This window comes from Martes martes (genome assembly GCF_963455335.1).
Source record: "Martes martes genome assembly, chromosome: 12".
Taxonomy (NCBI): domain Eukaryota; kingdom Metazoa; phylum Chordata; class Mammalia; order Carnivora; family Mustelidae; genus Martes; species Martes martes.
In genome coordinates, this window is record NC_137900.1 from 58823689 (window position 1) to 58848105 (window position 24417).

The window sequence follows — 24417 nt, forward strand, 5'->3', positions numbered from 1 at the left end:
GTGCTTCATAATATAGTCAGGATTATAGCCATTATAGACTGAGCCTGATGTTCAACGAAGGGTAGGATTTAGTAAGTGAAGAATTAATATCCCTAAGGCATCTATTCTATTTCTTAATTTAAGGGTTTATCTCATTCTTTAATTCTTTCCACACTTATTATACACCAGCTGCATGTCAGGTACACTCTGTTAGGTCATGAAGGCAGTCTCTCCTTGAGGAGGTCACACTTATTAGCAAGAATTTGTGAACAAATGACCATGTAATGAGATGAGTGCAAATATATACTCTCTAAGCATAAACAAGATACAGTGGAATATATATTGCTGTGGAGTTCCTAGGAGAGGTAATGCCTCGTAACCAGGATTTTTTCAAGTAATAAGGGAAAGGAAGAGCCCTTTCAGGGAAGAAACAGGTTTGCTAACAGGTAGCTAACAGCATGGTGTGATTAGAGAACTATATATAAGCAGCTTTACATTGCTTGAGTATAAGTTCTCATTTCCAAAGTAATGGGAAATTCAGAGAGCCATCAGATCTGTTTGTTGTGTGGTTTTTTTTGTTTCGTTTTTTGTTTTGTTTTGTTTTGAGAGGGATCAGATCTTAAAAGACATTTGAAGCCACAATAAAGCTTTCATCCTTTATCTTATAAGTGATGGGGTATCACTTAAAGATTTTAGGAAGGGAAGGGGAAATTATATTTGAGTTTTGAAAGAACCCTAGTTGACCAGAAGAGGCTGATACAGGAAAGAGAAGCCAAGATGAAGACTAAACAGAGGCAGGGACAGTGAGAAAACAGATTTGAAAGTAGAGCTTTGGAGTGAGGTTTATGATTTTAAGAATACTCTTAGAAGAAAAATGGGAGAAGCTGGCCACAGAGGTTGAAAATGACAATTGCAGACTTGCTGAGTTAGGGTCCCTATGGAACATCAGGGTGGAGACATCCCAAAGGCTTATTGAATGGTGTAGGGCTCAGAAGATAGGGGTGGATCCTGATGGTTTGACAGCTGTCAGCATGAAGGGGCATGGTGGCAAAAGCCATGGGAATGACTAAGATGACCCAGGAAGAGACAGAGAGGGAAGAGCGTCAAGCCAGGGTGTATCAGCAACACCAAGCTGTCAGGTTTGGAAAAGAAAGGCAGACAGCAATATCAGTGGGGAACCATCTAATTAGAGCCAGCAAAAGGAAGATCATGAGATTGGTGGTTTGTTGTTTTACAGTCAATTTTTGTACTTGAAGGAAACTTCACCCTTCCATCCATCCAGTCAATAATTTTTTGCACAGCTTAGTATGTGCTAGGCTGTATTCTAGGCATCAGGGAACTGGAAGAAAGAAAGAGTATTTCTCCAGAGAAGTTCATATTGGGGGGTGAGGGGGATGGGAAGGGGGAGAAAACTGACAGAAAAGCTAACAAATGGGGAAGATCATAGGAGAAATGATTAGTGGTTAAGTAGCATAATGTGAAGGAGTGACTAGGTGGCTGTTTTAACTTGAGTTGTCAGAACAGGCTGTTTCAAAGTTCAGCAGGCAGTCATGTGTAAAATCAGGAGAAGAGTTCTTAGCCACACAGAAAAATAAGTGTTGTTCAAGGTACTAAAGAAGAAAAAAAAAGGACCACGATGTCCTGTATGTTTTGGGTGACAAGAATGAAGTGGGAGGCAGGTGTGTCATGTGACATTGGAACCCTACTTAGGCTATCTGCAATCTACTCTAAGTGTAAATGACAGGATTATTGAATTAAGAGTTGTTGGGACTGTGAGTTTGGTGAGACGAGAGGGAAAAAAATCTGAGGTCATTTCTGGTTAACCAACATTTAAGACCCACTGCTTTTAAATACCCTTCAAAAGGTCATTTTTAAGTGTTCTTTAAAACGCTACCCTGATGGGCTGAGAACCTTGGTGTAGTATCTGTCAGATACTTTTAGGCAGGCACTGAAATGGAGAAACCTTGAGTCATAAGGAGTCTGGTTTTTTTTTTTTTTAAATACAGAATCCTGATTATTAAGAAAGGCCAGTTGCAAATCCATCTTCCAAAACAGAGACTTACATAAACTTTCTCCCTTCAGGAAACAGGTTTCAGCCACTAAAGCCGAAGCAGAAAAGGATGGAGTGAAGGTCCCCACAACCCTGGCGGAATACTGCATCAAAACTAAAGTGCCTTCCAATGACAACAGCTCAGATTTGCTTTATGACGACTTGTACGACGACGACATTGATGATGAAGATGAGGAGGAGGAAGATGCCGACTGCTATGATGATGATGATTCTGGGAACGAGGAGTCGTGACGTGCTCCTTCAGTGCCCCGTACTGCCCTGCCGTCTCAGGCCAAAGGGAGGGGAGCAAGTGGGGACCTAGCAGTGGCCCCTCAGCAAAAACCTATCACCGGGGGTGGGAAAAACAAACACGGCTCCTGCTGACTCCCCTTATGGATCTCAGTTTGCTCCTTTTTATGGACCTCTTAATGGAGAGAAAGTATCCTCCACAGAATGTCTGAATTCTTGCATTCTTTACCCTTCCATCACTGTATTGATTCTTTTTTTCTTCTTCTTTAAACCCAAACTCTCGCCTCACTTCATCTCTACAGAGTGTTCACAGCAAAACACGTTTGGTCTGTTTTTAGATTCTTGAAGAATTAAATAGTCTTTCATCAAGACGTTTAATGTGTTTAAAGCTGGGAACCCATTGGAAGTTCACAAGTGCTGCATATGCTGAGTAGCAAAAGAAAATGGAAAAAAAAAAAATAAAAACCCCACAAAACTAACTTAAAAAAAAAAAAAAAGCAAATTTGCCAAGGTTTAGCTGCTCATTTAGTGTGTGTGCATTCGATCAGCCCCATGGTGGTGAATTTTGTTTCCTTTCCCTTCTTAAGGCTGGGATACAGTGGGCATCAGGGACTTTGTGCTAAGCCTGATGAAAATGTGTTTCTAAGGGCACAGAGCCCCTTCAGCCTCCAGGACATCATCTTAACACAGGGGGCCTCAGCTACCCTGAGGAGAGAGATCAGATTTTGTTTTTTGAAATCGATTGGGATCTAAAGCCTGAAAATAAATATTCATACTTTACATAGAACTGAGCACTTGATTGCTATTTATTTTAAAAGACAGAGTTGTTACCCTCCCCACCCCAAGGGAGTGGGGAGAGAGTGGAGATTAGTGTGTGTGTGTGTGTGTGTGTGTGTGGAGTCTTAGTGATGGGAACAAGGAGTTTAAAATCACTATGCCAATGTTGGTTGATGCTGCTGGGGAAAAAAAAAGTCAAAACTACTGGTGACCACTGTTGGGTGAGAAAACATCTGTTTTATGTGAACATGGCCTTTCCCTCAAAAATATTTTGAAAATCCTCATGGTGAGAGTGCAAGTAGCCAGTTTTAATTACTCAGTATTACTCCTAGGTGCATGTGTTAAGATTTTGGTTTTCATTGAGCTGCTTATGCCAATAGTGATAGCTGTGGATAGGAGACATGAGTGACCAGTTCCCACTTTCCTCATTGGATGTGACCTGGACTTTTCTCTCCTTTCTATGTACGCTGGCTGTGGAGGGCAAGCAGAAGTTGTGCATGGAGCTTGCCCTGGGCTGCTTTGACTCTTTTGGCAGGGCCAAGGGAATTGGCTGCAGGCGGTATCTGGGCAACGGCTCGATCTTCCAACTGTGTAGTGGCTGCAGCTTTGACTTCCCTGGTCTCAATCATGTGTTACTTCAATCAATATTGAGATCCATCAGCCTTCACCAACCAGGGACTTCAGAACTTGGCGGTGATTCTTCTTTGAGAGTGGGCCAGTTCATAGGAGGGCAGTGTTCTTTCAGTGGGGATAATCATTATAATGTAAAATTACAGACCGGAAGGAAAGAAAATGAGCAGACTGGTTACAATCCTCTTCCAGATCCCTTTGTACTGGTGTCAACGTCTTTTCTTCAGATCATAGCTCAGAAAGAACCAAAGGGTTGATGAGGGACAGGGGTAGGATGGATCCTAGAACAGAATAGGTGATGCTTACTTCCTTAGCTCCTCCTTCCTCTCTGATCTCAGGGTTTTCATTCGCTTCAAACTCCAAACATTTGCTGACTAATGCCCAGCAGACCTCTCTGGCCTCTAAAGTTTGATCTGGTATTAAGTGGAAACGTTAACATGCAAAGGTTCATATGGGACAGTGTTGAGCCTGGTCCCAGAATCTCTGTCCAATCCCCATGGGGCTAGGGCTGCTTGCACCCCTGAATCTAGTGATTTCAGTCAGATTCCGAGAACAGAACAGCTCTTTGTGACAAAACACTGGCCACAAATTCTCATAGGAGGATGTCGGAACTAGCTTTTTACAAACCATGCTTTTTAAGTAATACTTCTGGATAACCTGCAAATCTTCTGGAGTCCAAAGTCTCTCCTAATGCTCTGATTACCCTCTAAACACCCCCATACACGTTTACAGCCAGTAGCTTGGTCTTCTCTCTTGGAGCCCTAAGATTAAGGCATTTCTTTCTTCCCTTACCATAAAAGCATTTCTCTGCCAGAGCAGGCCAGGCACCTTGGCCTTGCGGAAGGTGCTGGGCTGCTCAGCCCTGTCCCATTAGGCCCTGTTGGCCTCTGTTGCACATTGACTCAGGGAGCCAGAGAGCCAGGTGGAAGTCATACCTCTCAGCCCTCTGGGGTGTTACTAGTGAGGGCTGGCTTTGCCTCTGATAAGAGTACAATCAGTTCCAGAAAAGACTGGTATGTGTTGATTGGCTAGCAGGTGGACATTCTGGTAACTCAAACTGACCTGTAAAACCCAGATGCTGGTTCCAGAGCTCTGTCCTGAGAACACATCCTGTGGCAAAAGAAAACTTGAGCATGTAATTTTTTTTTCCTTTTTGGGAGTAGAGGTCTCAGGGTCAGACCAGAACCTTGTAAGTACAGTTGTGCTGATTATTTGGTGTTAACATGAATTCAGAATCTTGCATTTTTAGATACCTTTTGATGCTGGTGGAGGCCTCTGGATGCTCTTCAGGTCTGTGTGTTTTGAGGCTGGGTGGAGAAAGTAATATGATTCCGTTGTTGCTTCTCAAAGTCTTCCCACTCTTTTTCATACCATTCCAGAGTTCTTTTCTATTAGCCAGACTTTTTTGTAGTCCCCTCTTTCCTCTTCCCTTCAAATTACTTGCTTCTTTATTTGCTGGTTTCCTTATGTTTGGGACATACACAGTAGGAGACTGTAGGGAAAAGTGTAGTTCTCCACTGAAAGTTAACTCCCCACCCCTCCCATTCTGATAAAAATGGTTTACATTTACAAAAAGATTCAGATGCAATTTTCAACTATTCTGAAACCAGCAGGACACACCTGACTTTAATAGTTTTCTTAGCTGAAATAGTAGATGTTTTTCTTCAGTTTAACTTATGAGAAAAGATTATCTGATGCATTTTTTGTGTTGAACTTCCCCTATAGTGGTTTATTTTGTCTTTTTCTGCCCATCTGTCTACTAATAAAATGTGAAATAAAATATACCTGTATTGCTACTTCCCCATGGGATGACCCTCTTCTTTCTTTGTGTTAAAGAAAACTAAAAGGTGGTCTATTTCCACTTGTTGCCTCACTAATTATGCCCATGACTCAGCTGAAAAAACAAACAAAAACCGAAACCAAATCTCACTGATCTTCTAGGATATTCTGCTCAACTCACCTCCTCATGGAATACACATTCCCAGTCTGTACTAACTTTTAGGAAAGGCTATTAAGACACAGCCATTTGTTAATTCTTAAGTAGGGCACAATCTGCCAGTACAAGTAGGTCGGTGAAGGGATGAGCGTGCTCCACTGCCCTCCTTAGGTAAGCCTTTTGTTTTTTTTTGTTTTTGTTTTTTTCAAAGAATTTATTTGTTTATCTGACAGAGAGAGATCACAAGTAGGCAGAGAGGCAGGCAGAGAGAGAGAGGAGGAAGCAGGCTCCCCGCCGAGCAGAGAGTCCAATGTGGGACTTGATCCCAGGACCCCGAGATCACGACCCGAGCCGAAGGCAGAGGCCTAACCCACTGAGCCACCCAGGCGCCCAAGCCTTTTGTTTTCATCATTGTCTTCTGAACATCCTGCTGCTTATTAATAAGCAGGAAACAGGCAAGAGATCGTATGAAGTCCCTTTATGTGAACACTTGTTTTTTTCTGGCCAGGATCTCAAGCTGTGGGTCACCAGCAGCAGGGGCCCCATTTGATGAAATGACCACTGATTTTAGAGGGCAAAAGCAGAAAAGGTGAAGACTGACCCCAGGTTCTGGCACACCAACTTGACCAGTATCTGATGCCCCACTCTGGTTGCTTACTTAGCCTAGTCTGAGGGATCATTTAAAAATGAGGCTGTAATGCCTCGGTCAACACCTGGAGATTGGAGCACAACTGTGCTGCAGAACTGTGGGGCGATCTGCCTCCTGCCACACAGGCCTAGCAGATGGCCTTGATTCCTCCCTGACCAGTGGCCTGGAAGCAAGAGGAAGGAGCTGCACTGGAATCCTGGCCCAAGTGAATGGCTGCTTGGGACTTTCTGGAGCAAGTATTTTGCCCAAGACCCACTTACCTACTTCATACCACCCTGACTCGCTAGTCTTCTCTTCCACCCCACCCCTTAACAGTCACGATTCTGTCTGGTTGATGAAGAACAAAGGATAGAGAGGGTGAGCTGTTCAAACTTCCTCTCTTCGGTCATGAGAAACACATCCTCCGCTCTTACCTTTCAGATTTTAATATCCGCTGACATTCGGAAATGAAAGGACCCTGCCCTGGTATTTCTGTTGACCGGGTCGGCCCTGTGAGAAATTGCCTTATCAAAGTGAACTTTGATAACCATTGCCTGTGGCCTGTGAGGAGGGTAAGTGGGCTTTGTAGCCTCTTCATTACCTTTCTGCTCCCTGGATCCTGACCAGGGCGAAAGAAGGAATGCCAGTTTAAGCCCTCACAACGTACTGTCAGAAGACTGACCACGTGACTGCTACTTCGGCTCTAATGTGACGTCCACAGCGCCCAGAACAATCATGAAGACAGCCTCTGCCCTGACCTACCCTTTAGTCACACCACACAGAGACCGTGCATGCTCTCAGAACTTTATTAGGTGGAGATTGGGCAAAGAGAGAAAACCCCTGAAACAGTCGCCCACCTGGTTCAGGACAAATGGAATAGAGGAGCCTTTGCTTGGAGACGTGCTCTCACTGAGGTGAAGGCATACCTTGGATTTTGATTTTTTTTTTTTTTAAGGGAGCAGACTGAACATCTCTGAGCACAACTTCAGATGATTTTTTAAAAAAATGGTCAGCCAGAGGAAGGCAAGTCTCTTGGGGACAAGACCAGAAGCAGAGGGCTCTGGTCTGTATGAAGACAAACAGGTGCCACTTTCATGTTGGGCAGGAAGAATATCGCTGCTATTCCCAGATCAAGATTTGGCAGGTGAGGAACACGACAAATGACAAAAGGTCTGTTCCTCAAAGACAGGGCTAAAGTAATTACACAGGGAAGGAAACTCAAAAAATGGCTTACAAGGGAGTGAGATTAAGTCGTGATTCTTCATTGGTACCTGACCCCAGTCCCCAAACAGCCTTGAAGCAGCCCTTCCAGACACTGCTCCCAACTGCCCGTGGGGCTGGGAGGCTACAAAGAAGGCCTGAAGGCAGGAGTGAGAAAAGGGCTTCTTTGCTACAGTGAGAAGGGGCTCGAATCGGGATTGCAGACCTGGCTAAGAGTAGCAGCTGTACCCCTACACCCCAACCAAGACTTCTATCACATTTACAAATACATACATAAATACATTACATACAATAGCGAGTCTGAGAGGCAGGTTCCCCACAGAGGCTCGGCTGACACAGTTACACGTCTCAGGAATTCTAGGGAAGGGCGCTGGGCTCCTAGAAATGGGCTCCGTGTGTTCTCTCCTGCCCAGGGTAAGCCCTGCCCAAGCCCACCCCTCTCTTCAAAGGTTCAGTTTGTCCAGTAGGGAGAGTTGCCGTAGGTGGGCTTGGAGGCTTGCGACTTGGGTTGCAGGGAGCTGGGCTGGCTGCGTTGACCCGAGCCACTCTGAGGAGGAGGAGGAGGAGGAGGAGAGAAGGCTGTAAGGGCTGGAGCAGGACCCCCAGTCCAGGGCAGGGTGGCTGCCTCCATCACAGGGCTCACCTGGGCATCCTGTGGCAGGTGGTGGTGTAGCAGCTGTGAATGAGGCTGCTGGTGGGCAGGCAGGATGTGTAAGAACGGTGGGGGCGCATAACCAGGGGCTGCTCCAGCGGCCAGGGGCCCAGTGGAACCCAAGGCCGAGGGCAGGCTGAATGGTGGAGGAGTCCCTGCGTGAAATCCCTGCTTGTCGAAAGTCTGCAGGATAAAGAGACCATGGTCAGGGCCAGCCTGGGCAGCACCTCCCACCAGCCGACCCATCTACCCGAATCCTCCTTCACCTGAGTCTTGTTGTAGACTGAACCGGTCATGTCAGGTAGGCCGGTGGTGCTTGAGGACACGGACACTCCTAGGAGGGAAAGCAATTGTTCCCACGGCCACTGGGCCCAGCTCCAGCCTCCCCCACCTCCAGGGGCACTCTGGGGTAGCCTTGCCTGAGAAAGAGTCAGTAGAAGACAACTACTCTGGGTCTCAATCCTGGAAAGGAGGGGCAGACGCTACCTTTGCCAGGCCCAGAACCTGCAGACTTGTTTTGTGCCTGTGATGATCCACCATAGCCACCCTTGGTGTAGTCTCCCGCAGCTGTCCCCTGGGTCAGGTCATCATAACCTAGCACGGCAGGGTACAAGAGGCACGCGTGAGCCAAGCAAGCCTGTCCCACCCACATCTCTCTGTGCCGGGAGCACCCCTCACCTGTGCTGTAGCTATGCTGGCCGTAACCACCGGCCTGCTGGAAAGGGGTGGTGGGGGTGCTGAGGTTCACACCATGCTGCTTGGCTGAGGCCGGCGGGACCTGGGGGAGCAAGCAGGAGAGGCATCAGTGCAGGAACAGGGCAGAGGGAGCAGGTCAGGTATCCCCTGGCTTAGTCCCAGGCAGCACAACCACAGAAGACCTGTGTTCAGTAGTGCAACCTGCACTAGCTGTAAAAGCACACAGGAAAGTAGCCTAACACCTCGTGGCCCTGCTTCTAGTCCCCAGAACTGGAGTAACATCCCCACCCCACCCCGCCAACACTCACAAACATCGTGGGCCCATACTGGAAGGCACTAGGCACGCCCGTGTAGTAGGGGAGGCCAGTGTAGCTGTAGCCAGGGGGCAGCGCAGGATTCAGGAAGGGCTGCTGGGCTGTGTGGTGGGCCTGGGACTGGCTCTGCTGCGGCTGAGCCAGTGTGGTGGGGGGTGCAGGGGATGCGGAGTCACCTCGGCCAAATTTTGTGACATCACCTAGGAGAAGAGAAACACTGACTCGAATCACTGCCCCCACCCTGCCCTCATCCAACCAGGAAAAAAGCCAGACTGGCTTCTGCAAACAGGAACAGATTCTGGCAGCCAGCTCAAGAGGTTGCTAGCAGACCTCTCTCAGCCCTTGTGCTGCTGGTTCCAGGTGCCTGGGATTAGCTGCAGACCAGTCCCACGCACCACGCCCCAACCCGACTCCTCGAACCCTGAGCAGACTAACCTGAATACGGGTTATTAGCTAGGCTCCCATCTCGGCTGGCCAGGGCTGTGGGCGTGGCAAAGGGAATTCCATAGTAATCCTAGGAGAGACAAGCGAGGCTCAATCAGCAGAATGACCTCCGCCCAGTCCCCAGAGAACAGGCCCAGCAGGCAGCCCACGCACTCCAGCTGATGCCCTGCTCCCCGGACAGGCCGGACTGCAGGGACACAGGTTGACCTCCAGAGGGCAGCACTCAAATTCAAAGTAAATGGTGCCCATCGGAGTTGTGCAATGTGACAGCCACACAGCGTGCAAGACGCACTGAAAAGACCATCAGCCTTCGCCAGGCAGAGCTACTGGTGGACCAGTCTCACGGCTAATATATAGTGAGATGGATGCTGGTAAATGCACAGGTCAAACCAACTCTACTGGCTTTTCCTATGTGACAGATTCTACAGAGCAGCTAGGAAAGTTGACTGGATTATAGCACCCTGAAAAAGAACCAGCAGGAGAGGGAGTGCCTGAGGTTTAAAAGCCGTTAGAGGAGCAATGCCAAGGAGGCACAGGTCCAAGAGGACCCCAGTTAAGGTCCCAAATTGGCTCCTCACCACCCATGCTGTCATGCCAACACGGACCATGGAGGAGCCAGGGCAAGTGTGGACACCAAGAACACAAAACTGGAGCTCTGTGGGGAAGGGGAGGCCTGACCTGGTCCTTACTCACCACCCAGGGCTTTGCCAGTACTAGACACATGGTCCCCCGGCCTCCAGGCCCCATGGGAAGCCTTCCTGCTTTTGTTGTGGGCCAACAGTGCCTGGTCACAACCAGACAGGAGCCATCTGGGCTAGGAATGGCACCTCTACACTCCCCTACTCAGCCTCATTTCCACTTAACCTCCAGGAAACCCATTAGCTTCCTCAGCCCAGAACCCCAGGAGGAGGCAGGACCAGGAAGTCCAGAGGTAGCAAGAACACAACTGCAGACAGGCCTAGAGCAAGCCCAGGAGGGGGTGCTCTTTCACAGGAAAATCAAAGGCAGGAACTAGGCACAAAAGTACCAGACCCTAATAAATGAACAAAGGGGAAAAATGCACAAAACATATCTCAAAAGGTGGGTTCAGAGGTGATTTCTTCTAAGGCACAAAATGATACCAAGAAAACAAGGCAAGATGATTCCCAGGGCTGGGATCCCACTGAATCCCTCTTGGGGTCCCCCACCAGGACTCCCCCGGACACTCCAATGCCTGGGGCTTCTAGGTCAGGTGGATATGAGGTTTCCTCATGATAGTAAGATGGCCGGGGCCGCTTCAGTTCCTCTTCTGCAAAGCCCTAAGGCTTAGGCATTCCCCAGAAACCCTAAGTTCTGTTGACCACCCTAGAAATGTGCCATCATGTCTTCAACATCCCCTCTGGGTCCTCTGGGGACACCGGCAGCAGCAGTGTGATGATGGGCTGCTGTCAGGGGGAAGAGCTGCCTAGCCACCCACCTCTGCCTCTGAAAAGACTTCAGCAGCTGAGAAGCATTCTCCTGAGAGACAAGGGCTTCGGCATGCAGGCCCGGGAGGTGGAGGGGATACCTGCAGCTCCCCGAGCTACTCTGTGGGCAAGCAGAGCAGGGGACAGCCAGTGGGAAAGAGTTAAGGAAGGACACAACATGGGGGAAAACCTCTCCCTCAGGGAATAGGAAAGATCACATCGAGCAGGCGTGTTCAAACAGCTCTCTCCTTACCAACGTGACCGATGCCCTAGGCTGCTGAAAATTATCAGGAGTCTGGGAAAGGCCAGACCACGGAAGGAGGGGCAGGGTCACAGTCTGCAGGCCTGTCAGGCAGGGAGCACACTTCCTTCGGTGCCCTCCCCACTGCAGGCTTGTCCACGGAGGCCAGGAGACTCAGCCTGGCAGCAAGGGTTGGATGAAAGCAGCAGCAATCCTGGCCTCAGAGTGAGGCTGCAGAACCAGGGACTCCCCGGGGCCAGCACGCTTGTAAGCAGCGATGCAGGTCAGATCCAAAGGGACCCTTCAAGAGTGTCAGCTCGGGCGGGTCACTCAGCTGGGGACAGACGAGCCGTGCTGCTATCACAAGCATCACTGATGGCCACTTCAGAGGCCAAAGACACTGAACAGCACCTCAAAGAACACAACTTGAAAAAAACTCTAGAGTCGGTCAAGCAACCCCATGTCTTACGTCATATGGTTTTTCTTGTTCAGAACGGGGTGGGGGTGGGGCGCAGTGGGGGCACGCCTGAAGGAAGAGAAGGACCCACATGTAGTAGAGGGCACTGCCTCCTGGGACCCCGGGACCCAACGGTCTCCAAGTTCCCAAGCAGTAAGAACAGGACACTTCCACCCAGCTACAGTGACATGAGGCCCAACCCCCAAATGCTAGCAGCTTTTTCAACAGGGTGGCAATGAAGGCCTAGGGAGGAAGGACCTGTGAAAGAGCCCGAGTCCCCCCATCCCCCACCACATCCCACTCACCATTGGCAGACGTGACTGCAGCATCTGGAGCTCATCATAGCCATAGATCTGCGTGAGGACCAAAAAGGGTGTCAGGGACCATGTACAATCCCTTGGGAAGCCCAGGCCCATGTAGGGGCCTAAACAAGGTTGGGGAGATAGGACATGGGGACTCAGACCATCTGCTGTGAGAAGACACCTTGATGGAGTCAGATAAGGGAGAAATACCAGGGAAAGCAGTAGCCCAAGGCCCGCCTCACCAGGTCCTACCAGGTGTCAACCTCTAAGGCCACAGGAGTCGGGCAGCCCGAAGCCATACACCGTGCACTCACCGGATAGGCAGGAAGCAGTCCTCCAGGGCCCACGAGGTACTGGTTGTGCAGCAGGGGAGGTACTCCCTGGGGCAGGTTAGGGGGTGCTTTGCCTGTGAAAGCAAAAATCAAACAAGCAGTGATGCCACCACAAAGAGCGCAAGGTTGCAGCTACTGTGGGGGAGTGGGCACTGAGCTCACTGTCACAGTACTGCCACACACGGGGCCACCACCAAGAGAGGAGGGCAGCAGCTGAGAGACACAGAAGGCTGTGCCAGGAAGTAGAGGAAACAAAGCATGTGACACCACATTCAGGCTCTTTCCACATCAGAGGGTTCATTGCCCAGACAGAAGCACCACCCATCACCCACTCCTGTCAACACAGCACTGAGCAAACCTAAACATAAGGAACAATCTGCCTCCTCAGAACAGAACCAAGGCTGGGCGGTGCCAGCAGAGGGGGACAGGCTGTGTCCAAGGTAGCTTTCAGCAGCTTCTACCAAACCACAGTTTACTTGGTCTACACAGACTGCCCAAGTCTTGCTGATGGACAATCAGTCACACTAAGCGGCCAGAAGGAGCCCAATAGAGCTGTCCCAGGGTCCATTCATGTCACCAGGCCATCTCAGCTCCAGAGAGGAAGACAGGAAAGACAGGGGACCTACAAGCACAAAGGCTACCAGGAATCCTGCCCAGGGGAAGCCCCCCCAGAAGACTGGTTTCATTCATCCCCACATCATTGCTGGAAGGACTGGGACTCAAGAAGTCAGTGGAACAAAGAGGACCAGGGAGCAATGGCAGGGCTGGAGGGAGACCAGGATGCTCCTATGCTTGTAGCTACCCAGCATGCCCTGCAGCCACCTCTAGGCATCCTCCCTGGGAAACCAAGCATCACCTTCTAGGGGCGGGGGATAGATAGGCGAAGTCTGGGGAGCACACACCTGAGGTCACCAAGGGCGTGGCCCTGGCACTGCTGCTGGGGGCACTCACAGTGGTCCCGCCCAGACAGAGGCTGTTCACTGTGTTCATGCTGCTCGGCAGGCTGAGCCCTGAGGACGTGGCACCCGAGGCAGAGGTTGCTGCCGTTGAAAAGGTGGCTGAGGACTGAAGGGAAGGGGTGCTCTCCACACTGGCATGCTGGCAAAACAGAAAAGCGAGGACACATGGATCTGGTGGCAAAACACAAGAGCGCAAGAGGACTGGTCTGGCATCTGGGTCTGCACTCTGAAGACCGGTGAGGGGCTCTGTGCTCCCAACTGCAGCTAGATGAGGCCATCAGGACACAATTCATAAGCTGAGTATCACATAATTAAAGCTGAGCTTTACTGACCAACACCCTCCTACTAAGAATCATTGCTCAAGCTTTGCTATCTGAAATAAGGTACAGACACCCCGACGTAAACCTTAGGTCATATGTGAACACAGACCATCGGAATGTGAGGGGAGAACCCACCTCACAGAAGAGCAAGCAGTCTCAGGAGAGTCAATCATGGCACCACAAGCAGCCTGGCCCAAGTCAGAGCCTTCTGAGAACAGCTGTCTTCTACTAGGCTTCCTAACTATTCTGATATGGAAATCAAAGGGGGCCCAGAGAGGCCTTTGCTCCAGAACCTGGTAGGCCATCAGGACCTACCTAAAAGGGCATGGCCTACGTCTCTGCCTGTTCAACAAGATCCACCTAGGGAAGAAGGGTGAAACCCAACAAAAGCTCTAAGGAGTTCCAGGAATCCCGCCCAGGTGTTCAACTCCAGGGAGGAACAAGGTACCAAAAAGCACTTCAAGGGCTCAGGGGTGGGTGAGAGAGATGCACCTGGCTGGGCAGCAAGGCCCAAAGAGGGAAGAAAAGGCTCTGTAAGACTGAGACCAGCCTTCAAACCAGAGCATGTACAGAACAAAGCAGTCTGGAAACTCCTAGAGGAGAAGCCTCAGGAACAAAAACCCCCGGAGAAGGGGGACAACCATGTACCCTATCTTGCACCACACAGACAGCTCTGTGTAGGTCCCAGCCTCACAGACTGTGCTACCCAGGTCAGCTGAGCACAAACCTTAGGGTCCTGACATCCAGAATCAGTTCAACAAGGTGAAGATAGGCAAAACCGTCATCTCCTGGGGCACCCCAGGACTCTGCTCCCTTGGCCTAGACTGACAGAAGCTGGGTGAAGAGAGCCCCAGAGGCAGAGGGAGGCTAGGCCAACCTGTCCCAGCACCCGCTCCACATTCCTCTGCATGAGCCAGGCTGATCACCTGCTACAGAATCAGGAACAGATCTGACCACTGTGCCTACATGTCACTAGTCATAAAACTTTTCAACTCTTTTAACCACAGGACAAAAAATTATTATTTCCCAGTCTGGGGGAAGGGGGAATCCACAAGAGCAGCTAACTAGAAAATTAGTTCCTGACTTGCTGAAAGGAACTCAAAGTCATCCAGTAAGCCTTTCCTACCTCCGAATGAACCTGACAGGGCTCCTGTCCCTGTTCCTCACCTCCCCAATCTGCGAGGGTGGCGAGGGGCTGGCCTAACTGACCTCTACTCCATTTAAACAGCTCAGGCAGCGGCTCCGATGGGACAGTGGAACCAGCTCCGCAAAAAGGGCACCAACCCTTCCACAACGACACAAAGGACAGGAGAAAACAGGGAGATTTCCTTCATAAACTTCAAGGGGGAAAGAACTAATTATGACAGAGTATGAAAGACTGATGTATCTGACTATACAAAAGTCAAAAATAAAATGACAAACCTGAGCAAAGTATCTGCACCTCCCATCACAAACGGCTACTTTCTAGTCTCCTGAATACGGACTGCCTAGAAAGAGACACCAAGGACCTGACAGAAAAATGAATATGAAGAGCTCGTTGAAAAGGAAATTTAATGGCTTTCTAATAAATATTTAAAAAAAAAAGATGTTCAATCTCATTCAATAAAACACTGTACTGACAGGTCATTTTTCAATTAACACATGGGCAACATAAAAATATTTGATAACACAATTTCAGGAGGCAGGGGGGAAACAGTCCATCTCCTTCTTTGCCAGTGGGAGGTAAATAGGTTAAAATCACTGTGCAGTGATTGCAATTCCGCAATTTGTACAAAAGGTCAAATGGCTGGGGATTCAACCTCCAGGACTGCCCCTGCAGACAAAGCAAGGTAGAAAGTTATTGAATGTAACAATGTTTATTGTATTCGAGACAGAAAATGGCCCTGCAGTTCCATCAGTGAAAGAGTGATTTACTAATGTGATGTAGTAGAGCTACGGGAAAAGAAGACAGAATCTATGTTTCAGCACAGAAATATCTCAGAGAATCACTGTTACATGGGGGGGAAATGCTAAAGGACACTATCTAGGGAACACTCCCATATATGTTACAGGGGAAATAAATTAAAGCAAAGGGCAAGAGGGAGTGGGAAAGTGACTGTGTATGCATTTCCTAATTTACGGGTTAAAAAAAACTCCAGTGGATCAAGAAAATAGTAGGAAGAGGGGTAGAACCAAGCAGACATGATAGAAAAAAACACTTCAATATCTACCTCTTCATACTTTTCATTACTGAATCTTTTAACTGTATTAGCAATGCAGCAATTCTGGCACATGGCAAGGCCTGGGACTCCCTGGATGAGGCCATTCTGACTGGGGCAGTTTGGACATGGAAAGCGGCAAACCCATGTGAACAAGAACAGACTCCAACACACCAGGGCCGGGGGACCAGGGGGCCAGCTCTCCACACTCGGGACGGCGACCAACTACAGTTCCCACCCACCAAACAGCGGGCACAGGCACGGGACCAGGCACTTACTCCATGGGCAAAGGTGTCCATACTGTGCTCTGCTATAAAGATGGTGATCTATGTACTTTATGACAAAGAATTATGTGCAAGATGTCATTAGGAAAACTGGAGTTTGAAACCCACAATGTTAGCCACATCCTGATGGAAGGAGAGAGCTGACTCTGCCATCACTCCATTCTGTAGCAAATGACCTCTTCTTCAGAGGACACAAAATTCCCCAAATTTCTAACCTCTCCTATTGATCTGTACCCCAAACTTCTTTCCCTGCTTCGGGATCCATCTCTTGTTATCTGTTCTTGGTACCTGTCTGCCTACCCTTATGCTCAGGGTCCCCTAGTCTGAGTGAAGCACCCTGCTACCACCCTGCCTCTTCACCATCTCACCATCTCCGTTCCTCCACCCACCACAAGCTACAAAGACCACCACTGAAACTGCGCCCCCAACTCCGCACCTGGAGAAGCCACACTTCAGTAACCATCTCTTTAGCACACAGGGACGCTTGCCAACTTGGGACTTCTAGGTTTGCCTCTCCACTATCAACCTTCCCAAAGTCTGCCTCTGAGCTGGGGAGGATGGTCTGGGATGGCATGAAGGAGGAGGGGACAGAATACCTGATGCCATGACGAGGAAAGTCTGCACGACCACACACTGGAACGCAGTTACACGGATTAAGAGGGCCTAAGAGAGGCTCAGAGAGAGACATGCATGTGCATGTGGCGGAAGACAGCTAGTCCTCACCCAAGTTCTCCCTTTTCCCTCCCAACATTCTCTCTACAATGGCTTTCCCAGAGGAACAGAAGATAACCTAGACCAATGCTCTTGATTCAACTTGACTTTTGGTAGAGCATAAGCTCAAGTTAGCAGTGAGCCTACTTTGCTCTAAAAAGCTTGCCATTACCTCAACACGACCAACCCCAGAGTAGGTTCAAAAGGCTCCTCTAACTGGGGCGCCTGGGTGGCTCAGTGGGTTAAGCCTCTGCCTTCGGCTCAGGTCATGATCTCAGAGTCCTAGGATTGAGTCCCGCATCGGGCTCTCTGCTCAGCAAGGTGCCTGCTACCCTTTCTCTCTCTGCCTGCCTCTTTGCCTACTTGTGATCTCTCTCTCTCTCTCTGTCAAATAAATAAAATCTTAAAAAAAAAAAAAAAGGTTCCTCTAACAAACAGGGAGCTCAGTGAACGCTCAGGAACAAATCCAGCCCCCGACAGCCCTGTCGATCATAGATCAACTCTGGAGAAGCAATTCTTCCACCGAAATACCAGTTCAGGAAGCAAGAGGTCGGCCCTGGTACCTAGGGAAATCAACAGCTCAAACCACATACCTAGACTGAGATAATACACCTGAGGAAGCTGAGGTTATCTTAGACACTCAAAACCCAAAAACCAAAGCCCCACCCGCACAGGACTAAGCTCCAAGCTCGCTGAGCAGGGTGGGAGATGACAGGACAGAGAAGACACTTACTGTGTGTGCTGTGCTGGAGGAGAGCGCTGCATGTGCAGAGGAGAGGTTGCTCTGATGGCTGGAGAGTGAACTAGAAGACAAAACAGAGCACCACGTGTCCACCCCACCGAGTCACCCCACAGCAGAGGCCCCGTGTCCAGATGGGCTAGATATAAGTTTGCCCCATCCCCTCAAGGGGAGCCCTGGCTTCACACACATCACTCATCATCACCTTGGGGCCCAGACCAGCTGTTGGGATGTTGAGAAATGATCTAAAGGGTCATTCATCATGAGGATCTGGGACAGCATGGCCTGGGACACCTCCAGAGCCAGCTTCAGCCAATTACAAACATTTGCTCTTTAGACTGTAAAAAGTAAGAATAGGACTGCACTAAGAACACTGCTAGCCACAGAGACACCATTTAATCTGTGTGTGAGGGAAGAAAGTTCCTGTTCAAACCCCCACTCCTGCATACTAGAGCCAAAGCCTGACTTCCCTTCAAATCCAGAATTCAAATCAAAGGCTTTTTATTCCTGGCTTGGCGGGGGTGGGGCACGGCAGAGAGGTATATCCTACTCCAAAGATACAGGATGAGGATCAAACAAAATCCACCATCCTACACCCTGTTCTAATAATTCAACCTCTAAAGCCAGAACAAGAGCAAGTAGAAGACCCGCTCAAAAATCAAACATAATGCTCACTTCGCGTCGCAGTGACTTGAGCCCAGAGCTCAGAGGCCAGGCTCTGGGCACACTCCTGAGGGATCCAAGAAGAGTAGCAGCAGCGACTGCTGGCCCCATCCCATTCCTAAGGGCCCCAGGGGCCTGTGACAGCAGGGACATTACAAGTAGGCAAGTTTTACACACCTAGTGGTTCTGAGACCAGGCCCAGCCAAAGCCTATACACTGCCGCATTATTGCTAAAGACCAGGCCACCATGGTGGGGGCAACGAGAGGGTTTTGTTCATTGCCACTCCTTTCTGTAAGGGTTCAGGACTTCACCCCACTGTGCCTCTCTTTTTGGGTCCATATTTTCTCCATACCTGCTAAGCTGAGAGAGGGGGCTGCTGGACAGGTCACCAGGCTGGGACATGGAGGGCAAAGTGGCAGTGTGCTGGGACGCAGAGGGCAGAAGCGGAGTGCAGGAAGTGGTGCTGGGCAGGGAGCCCACAGATGGGAGGGTGGAAGGAGGGTCTGTTGTCTTTGGAGCTGGAACGGATGAAGTAGCTGTAAAAAACAGATTGGTTTAGCTCCAGACCCAATCCTAAATACCTAAAATATACTCAGTGTCTTGTGACACCTCAGGATCAGTTTGAGAAACAAATTATATTCCCCAGGGGACAGCATTTTCTGTTAAGGGGCACCTGGGTGGCTCAGTGGGTTAAAGCCTCTGCCTTCGGCTCAGGTCATGATCCCAGGGTCGTGGGATCGAGCCCCACATGGGGCTCCCTGCTCTTTGGGGAGCCTGCTTTCTCCTCTCTCTCTGCCTGCTTCTCTGCCTACTTGTGATCTCTGTCAAATAAATAAATAAAATCTTAAAAAAAAAAAATGACATGTTAAGGTAAGACAAACAGGACTTGGCCAAGCGTAAGAAGAAATGATACCCGTATAACCAACCCTAAACTGTTCTGTAACGTGGACACACATCTCCTAACTAAAGGAACCCAACTCTGAGCTGCACTAGAAAGGGCAAGAGGCTCTGAGACGGACACACAGGATTAGAATGTGAGGCAAACTTATCTCAAAAGGCACAAGGGATAGTACAGATCTGGTAGGCAAGGCCATCAAAAGGGGTACGTCTTTGCTTCTATCAAGTCAGTATGAAATCAGGCTGACCTGGGAAAGTTCACAGCCAATTCAGGGCAAATGGGGGTTGAGAACACAGGGTACATACAGTGTGGAGTGTTACAGATGCCTAAAAGCCACTGTCAACAGCCACTTTCACATGCACAGTGAGCATTTCCTTGAACAAACAAAACCCTCAGGACACACAGAGGAGCTTATTTGCTTCCAGAAGAACATAAATATGATCAATCCTAGCTGTAGAAAAGACTCAGTTTTAGTTCTATCCACACATATAACTCAGATATGTGCTTGGATATAAAGCATCATTGTCTCTCCCAGTTAGGAAGAACAGTAACCCTCTACCCACCCACAGGACTCCTTGGGAACCCAATTATAAACATGCCAGTCTCTAAAAAGGAGGACGAATTTAAAACAAACATAGGTAGCAACAGGGGTCAGCACACAACTTGGCCCATTCTTAGAGGAGTCCTTACTGTCTAGAGGCTTATTTTTTTACTGACAGTCTATTCCAAACATGATAACCTGCTGTTACAGATACCAGATGAAAACACCACAGGTGCCCCTGTCCCAAAACTCAGACCCCATCACTTACCTCCCTAGGTCTCGGGTCACAATGATAACAAGTTCACAAGAAGCCTCGTACAGAATGGGGGGAGGGGGAGCATGGGGAGTAGACAGATATAGAGCTAAAAACCTATCTAAAACACACACGATGTTTTCCAGACATTTCATATCTTCTTATCTCATTTAAAATCTCCAGAGGTGCCAGGGTGCCTCAGTCGGTTTAGGGCCTGACTCGATTTCAGCTCAGGTCATGATTTCAGGGTTGTGAGATCAAGCCCTGCACTAGGCTGTGAGCTGGGCGTGGAGGCTGCTTTAGATTCTCCACCCCCACCAACCCCGCCCCTCCCTGAGTTCTAAAAAAATTAATTAAAATCTCCAAATAATTAGGGCACCTGGCTGGCTCAGTTGGTAGAGCACGTGACTCCTGATCTCAGGATTGTGGGTTCAAGCTTCAGGCTGGGTATAGAGATAACTGAAAACAAAACAAAAAGAATCTCCAAATAAACTAGGACACCTCTATGTGTTCTCCATCTCATGCCTGTACTAAAGAAACTTGCCACAAAGGCTTGTGGAATAAGAATGTCCTCTGATGTAACATTCTCGGAGCTATCAACGTACCTCCAAACAGCTCCCGCAGCCCAGCAATACCAAAACCAATTCCGCATAAATCACATGTGTCACTTTAATTCCAACTGAGGTCCCTCTTGAACTGATGAAGTTCCATGTCCACACTACCAAAAATCTTAAATAAAAGGCAAGTCCAGGGCACCTGGGTGGCTCAGTCAGTTAAGTGGCTGCCTTTGGCTCAGGTCATGATTCCAGAGTCCTGGGATTGAGCCCTGCATCCTGTTCCTTGCTCAGCGGCGAGCCTGCTTCTCCCTCACCGTCTGCCTACCACTTTGCCTACTTGTTCTCTCGCTCCCTCTCTAGTAAGTAAATAAATAATCTTAAAAAAAAAAAAAAAAGAGAAAAGGAAAGTCCTTCTGGCTTCTCTACCCAATACCGATGCCTATTTGCCTTACTGAATAATAATGAAAATCATCATTGACAATCACAGATAACCAAGTCAAGAAAAAAGGAAAGAAACAACTAACAGTAATTCATCTGCACCAACTCTAGAGAGCATTTGACCTCTTTTCTTCACAACAGTCCACTAGATCCTGAAAGCAACAAGCATGTCTTTCCTAAACTAGCATACCAAATTTTTGCTTTAGAAGTCCTTCCCAGTACTGGAGAGCTCTATGAAGATACTGGAACCTGTATCTCAAAGCATCTTTTGAATCCACACTACACCCTATACCTGGGGTACAGGCGACCAGAACAGAATGATATGAGGCTTATTTATCACCTCCTTCTTGCTGTAGTACTGACATTTCTCTTAATATCATCAGCTACAACCTACTCGCACAGGAATCTCTGGCTGAACTTGTAAACCCTGCCAAAGAAAGGATGCCAATGTGATGGATCAGAAGTAACTATCAGAAAAAATGCAAAAGGACTATTTTTGTAGAATTAGTCACTGGCCATGGTTTTCTTCATCATATTGGCTATACTCTTTTTATGTCTGATTTCCACCAGCCAAAACAAGACTGTTAGTTATATACTTACTGTCTATTGTCTGCTGACTTCGACCACCACCGTGTCCATTCTATAAGGAAAGGAAAAGAAAGTAAGTAAATCCACAAAGTCAAATGACAACTTAGCTGAATTTCTATTGGAAATTAGCCAGAAACATATGAAGTATAGATCAGTCAAGAAACGATGTCCGGTTTTATTTTGTTTCTTAATAAAAGGACAGGTAATAACATATTCTTAAGAAATCCCAAGGATGGGGCACCTGGGTGGCTCACTGGGTTAAAGCCTCTGCCTTTGGCTCAAGTCGTGGTCCCAGGGTCCTGGGATTGAGCCCCGCATCAGGCTTTCCACTCAGCGGGGAGACTGCTTCCTTCTCTCAATCTCTGCCTGCCTCTCTGCCTACTTGTGCTCTCTGTCAAATAAATAAATGTAGGGGCACCTGGGTGGCTCAGTGGTTTAGCCTCTGCCTTCAGCTCGGGTCATGATCCCGGGGTCCTGGGATCAAGCCCCACATCTGGCTCTCTGCTCAGCGGGGAGCCTGCTTCCTCCTCTCTCAGCCTGCCTCTTTGCCTACTTGTGATCTCTGCCTGTCAAATAAATAAATAAAATCTTAAAATAATAATAATAATAAATGAATGAATGAATGAATGAATGAATGTAAAAAAAAAAAAAAAATCCCAAGGAGCTGCCATTTTTGAAAACCAGACTGGGTATTTAGGGAACTAACAAAGACAAAACCTAAGACTCAAATCACAGGAAGTAATGAAGCAGTCCTAAAAATTAAGTAGTACAAAAAACTTAGGAAGTTACTACACTGAAATCACCACATCTTTCTATATCATGCACATTCTGTCTCCTGAGTACCAGTCATGCAAGAAAAAAATGTTTCCAAATGAAATGGAAAATGGTTCTCAGAGAAAAAGAGATGTTACTTTGAAACACAGCTTCCCTGACTGGGTAGGGAAAGAGCGGGTTAGCAGAGTGTGGCAGTGACTAAACAGAGCAGAATCTGAAAACAACTAGATGGGTGTTGACCATAAGGCATTTCCCCGGAACCCAGACACACAGGAGGAGGCATGGTCACAAGGAAAATTTCCACAAACTGAGCAACGGAGACAGGTATAGAGAGAATGACAGTGGCGCATAGAAGACTCAAATACTGTCCCTGGATAAGAAAAGGAAGTTGACAGAGATTTCCTTCTTACCAATGTCAAACCTCCTAAAGAATGGGGCACAACAGTGGCTCAGGCAGTTAAGCGTCTGCCTTCGCCTCAGGTCATGATAGAGCCCCACATCTGGCTCCCTGCTCAGCGGGGAGCCTGCTTCTCCCTCTCCTCCCTGCTCATGCTCTCTTGCTATCTTTCTCTCAAATAATAAAAAATCTTAACCAAAAAAAAAAAAAAAGAAAGAAAAGAAAAGAAAAAGACAAACCTTATAGATGTTACCTCTGTATTAACCCAAATCCAGTACAATTTCTGTTCAAGAAATGTTATTTACAATATTTTTTTCCTTTTTCTTTTTTTGAAAGTTTTATTTATTTATTGGACAGAGAGACACAGTGAGAGAGGAACACAAGCAGGGGAGTGGCAGAGGGAGAAGCAGGCTTCCTGCTAAGCAGGGAGCCAAATATGGGGTTCAATCCCAGGACCCTGAGATCATGACCAGAGCTAAAGGCAGACACTTAAAAACTGAGCCATCAAGGTGCTCCCATGTTTTTTTTCTTAAGGCAATTTGAAGTTATTTACAAGAAATGTAAACTATAAGAGATCAGAACTTTGAGAGGGAGAAAAAAATGAGTTAGAAAAAAACACAGAGGTCAGGTAAAGGGAAACACAATACATCTTAACAATATATACAGACAGGGAGAGAACAATCAAAATTCTATTCTCTGCCTCCCTCTAAACTAGGGTTCACTAAGCACTAAATATACAGACGTTAACATTGAGCATGTACATCCAAAACAGCACAAATGGTGACATACAAAGAAGTATTCTCAAAACTACACCAAAAGGAAAGAATAAAAAAAAGGGTAACAGAAAATGAGCAGCCATCAGACCTTAGGAATATTTTATTCCACCTTGAAAATCACTTTTAAATCACAATGGAGAAACTGATACAACACAGGAACTACAATACTTGCAGTAGAGGTAATTCTAGGCAGAAGAATGGTGGGAGCAAAAGTAAAGAAATACCAAATGGTCAGGAGAAATCAGAAATCTGCAAGGTCTCAGTTCACCCAGCCAAGCCGAGGAATGAGGCGAGTAATGACAGGAGCAAGCAACATACCAGGTGAATCAGAGCTGGAGTCGAGAAGGTCAGCAGATGACATACCCTTAAGCCTGGATACCACACTGTGTGATTTATGTTTTAGAAACTACAGCCCAGGAAACATTCTGCAATAAAGGGCATATTCTGTATGGATGGACATGTGTGTGTTCCTATACTGTAGCCACTATAAATATTGAGCATTTATTCTTTTTAAAGCTTTTGTTGGGGTACCTGAGTGGCTCAGTCACTAAGCGTCTGCCTTCAGCTCGGGTCATGATCCCAGAGTCCTGGGATGGAGCCCTGCATCAGGCTTCCTGCTGAGCAGGAAGCCTGCTTCTCCGTCTCACTCTCCCTGCCTGTATTCCCTCTCTCACTGTGTCTCTCTGTGTCAAATAAATAAAATCTTTAAAAATAAATAAATAAAGATTTTTAAAAAATAAAGATTTTGTTTATTTGACAGAAAGAGAGAGAAAGAGTATACAAGTAAGGGGAGCAGTAGGTAGAGGGAGGGAGAGAAGCAAGCTTCCCACTGAGCAGGGAGCCCAATTCGGGACTCAATCCTAGCACCCTGACTGAGCCACCCAGGTGCCTCAATACTGAGCACTTAAAATATGGTTAGTATGTCTGAGGAACTAAAACTGTAAATGTTTAATTTTAATGAACTACT

At 47.9% G+C, this 24417-nt stretch overlaps 2 protein-coding genes across 6 annotated transcripts in view; one reads left to right on the top strand and one right to left on the bottom strand.

Annotated features, from left to right (window-relative positions):
* The window catches only part of UBE2R2 (ubiquitin conjugating enzyme E2 R2), a 107852-nt gene extending 104787 nt beyond the window's left edge, over nucleotides 1-3065 (top strand). Inside the window, exon 5 of the mRNA XM_080820541.1 lies at nucleotides 2062-3065. Coding sequence (XP_080676667.1) covers nucleotides 2062-2281 — 220 coding nt within the window. The 3' untranslated portion in view covers nucleotides 2282-3065. The remainder of the gene's footprint in view (nucleotides 1-2061) is intronic.
* Nucleotides 3066-7038: 3973 nt separating this feature from the next.
* UBAP2 (ubiquitin associated protein 2) overlaps nucleotides 7039-24417 on the bottom strand; it is a 137279-nt gene continuing 119900 nt past the window's right edge. For 2 of the 5 annotated variants that reach the window (XM_080820532.1, XM_080820531.1), the window contains 13 exons: nucleotides 21516-21555; nucleotides 18581-18764; nucleotides 17559-17628; nucleotides 13256-13451; nucleotides 12336-12427; nucleotides 12025-12072; nucleotides 9568-9646; nucleotides 9127-9332; nucleotides 8801-8900; nucleotides 8609-8716; nucleotides 8389-8456; nucleotides 8114-8305; nucleotides 7039-8017 (listed from right to left, as the gene is read on the bottom strand). In XM_080820532.1, the coding sequence (XP_080676658.1) occupies nucleotides 7922-8017; nucleotides 8114-8305; nucleotides 8389-8456; nucleotides 8609-8716; nucleotides 8801-8900; nucleotides 9127-9332; nucleotides 9568-9646; nucleotides 12025-12072; nucleotides 12336-12427; nucleotides 13256-13451; nucleotides 17559-17628; nucleotides 18581-18764; nucleotides 21516-21555 (1479 nt within the window). In that variant the 3' untranslated portion in view covers nucleotides 7039-7921. Of the gene's footprint in view, nucleotides 8306-8388; nucleotides 8457-8608; nucleotides 8717-8800; nucleotides 8901-9126; nucleotides 9333-9567; nucleotides 9647-11731; nucleotides 11789-12024; nucleotides 12073-12335; nucleotides 12428-13255; nucleotides 13452-17558; nucleotides 17629-18580; nucleotides 18765-21515; nucleotides 21556-24417 lie in introns of all 5 variants that reach the window. The other 3 variants (XM_080820530.1, XM_080820528.1, XM_080820529.1) reach the window with 2 other exon arrangements.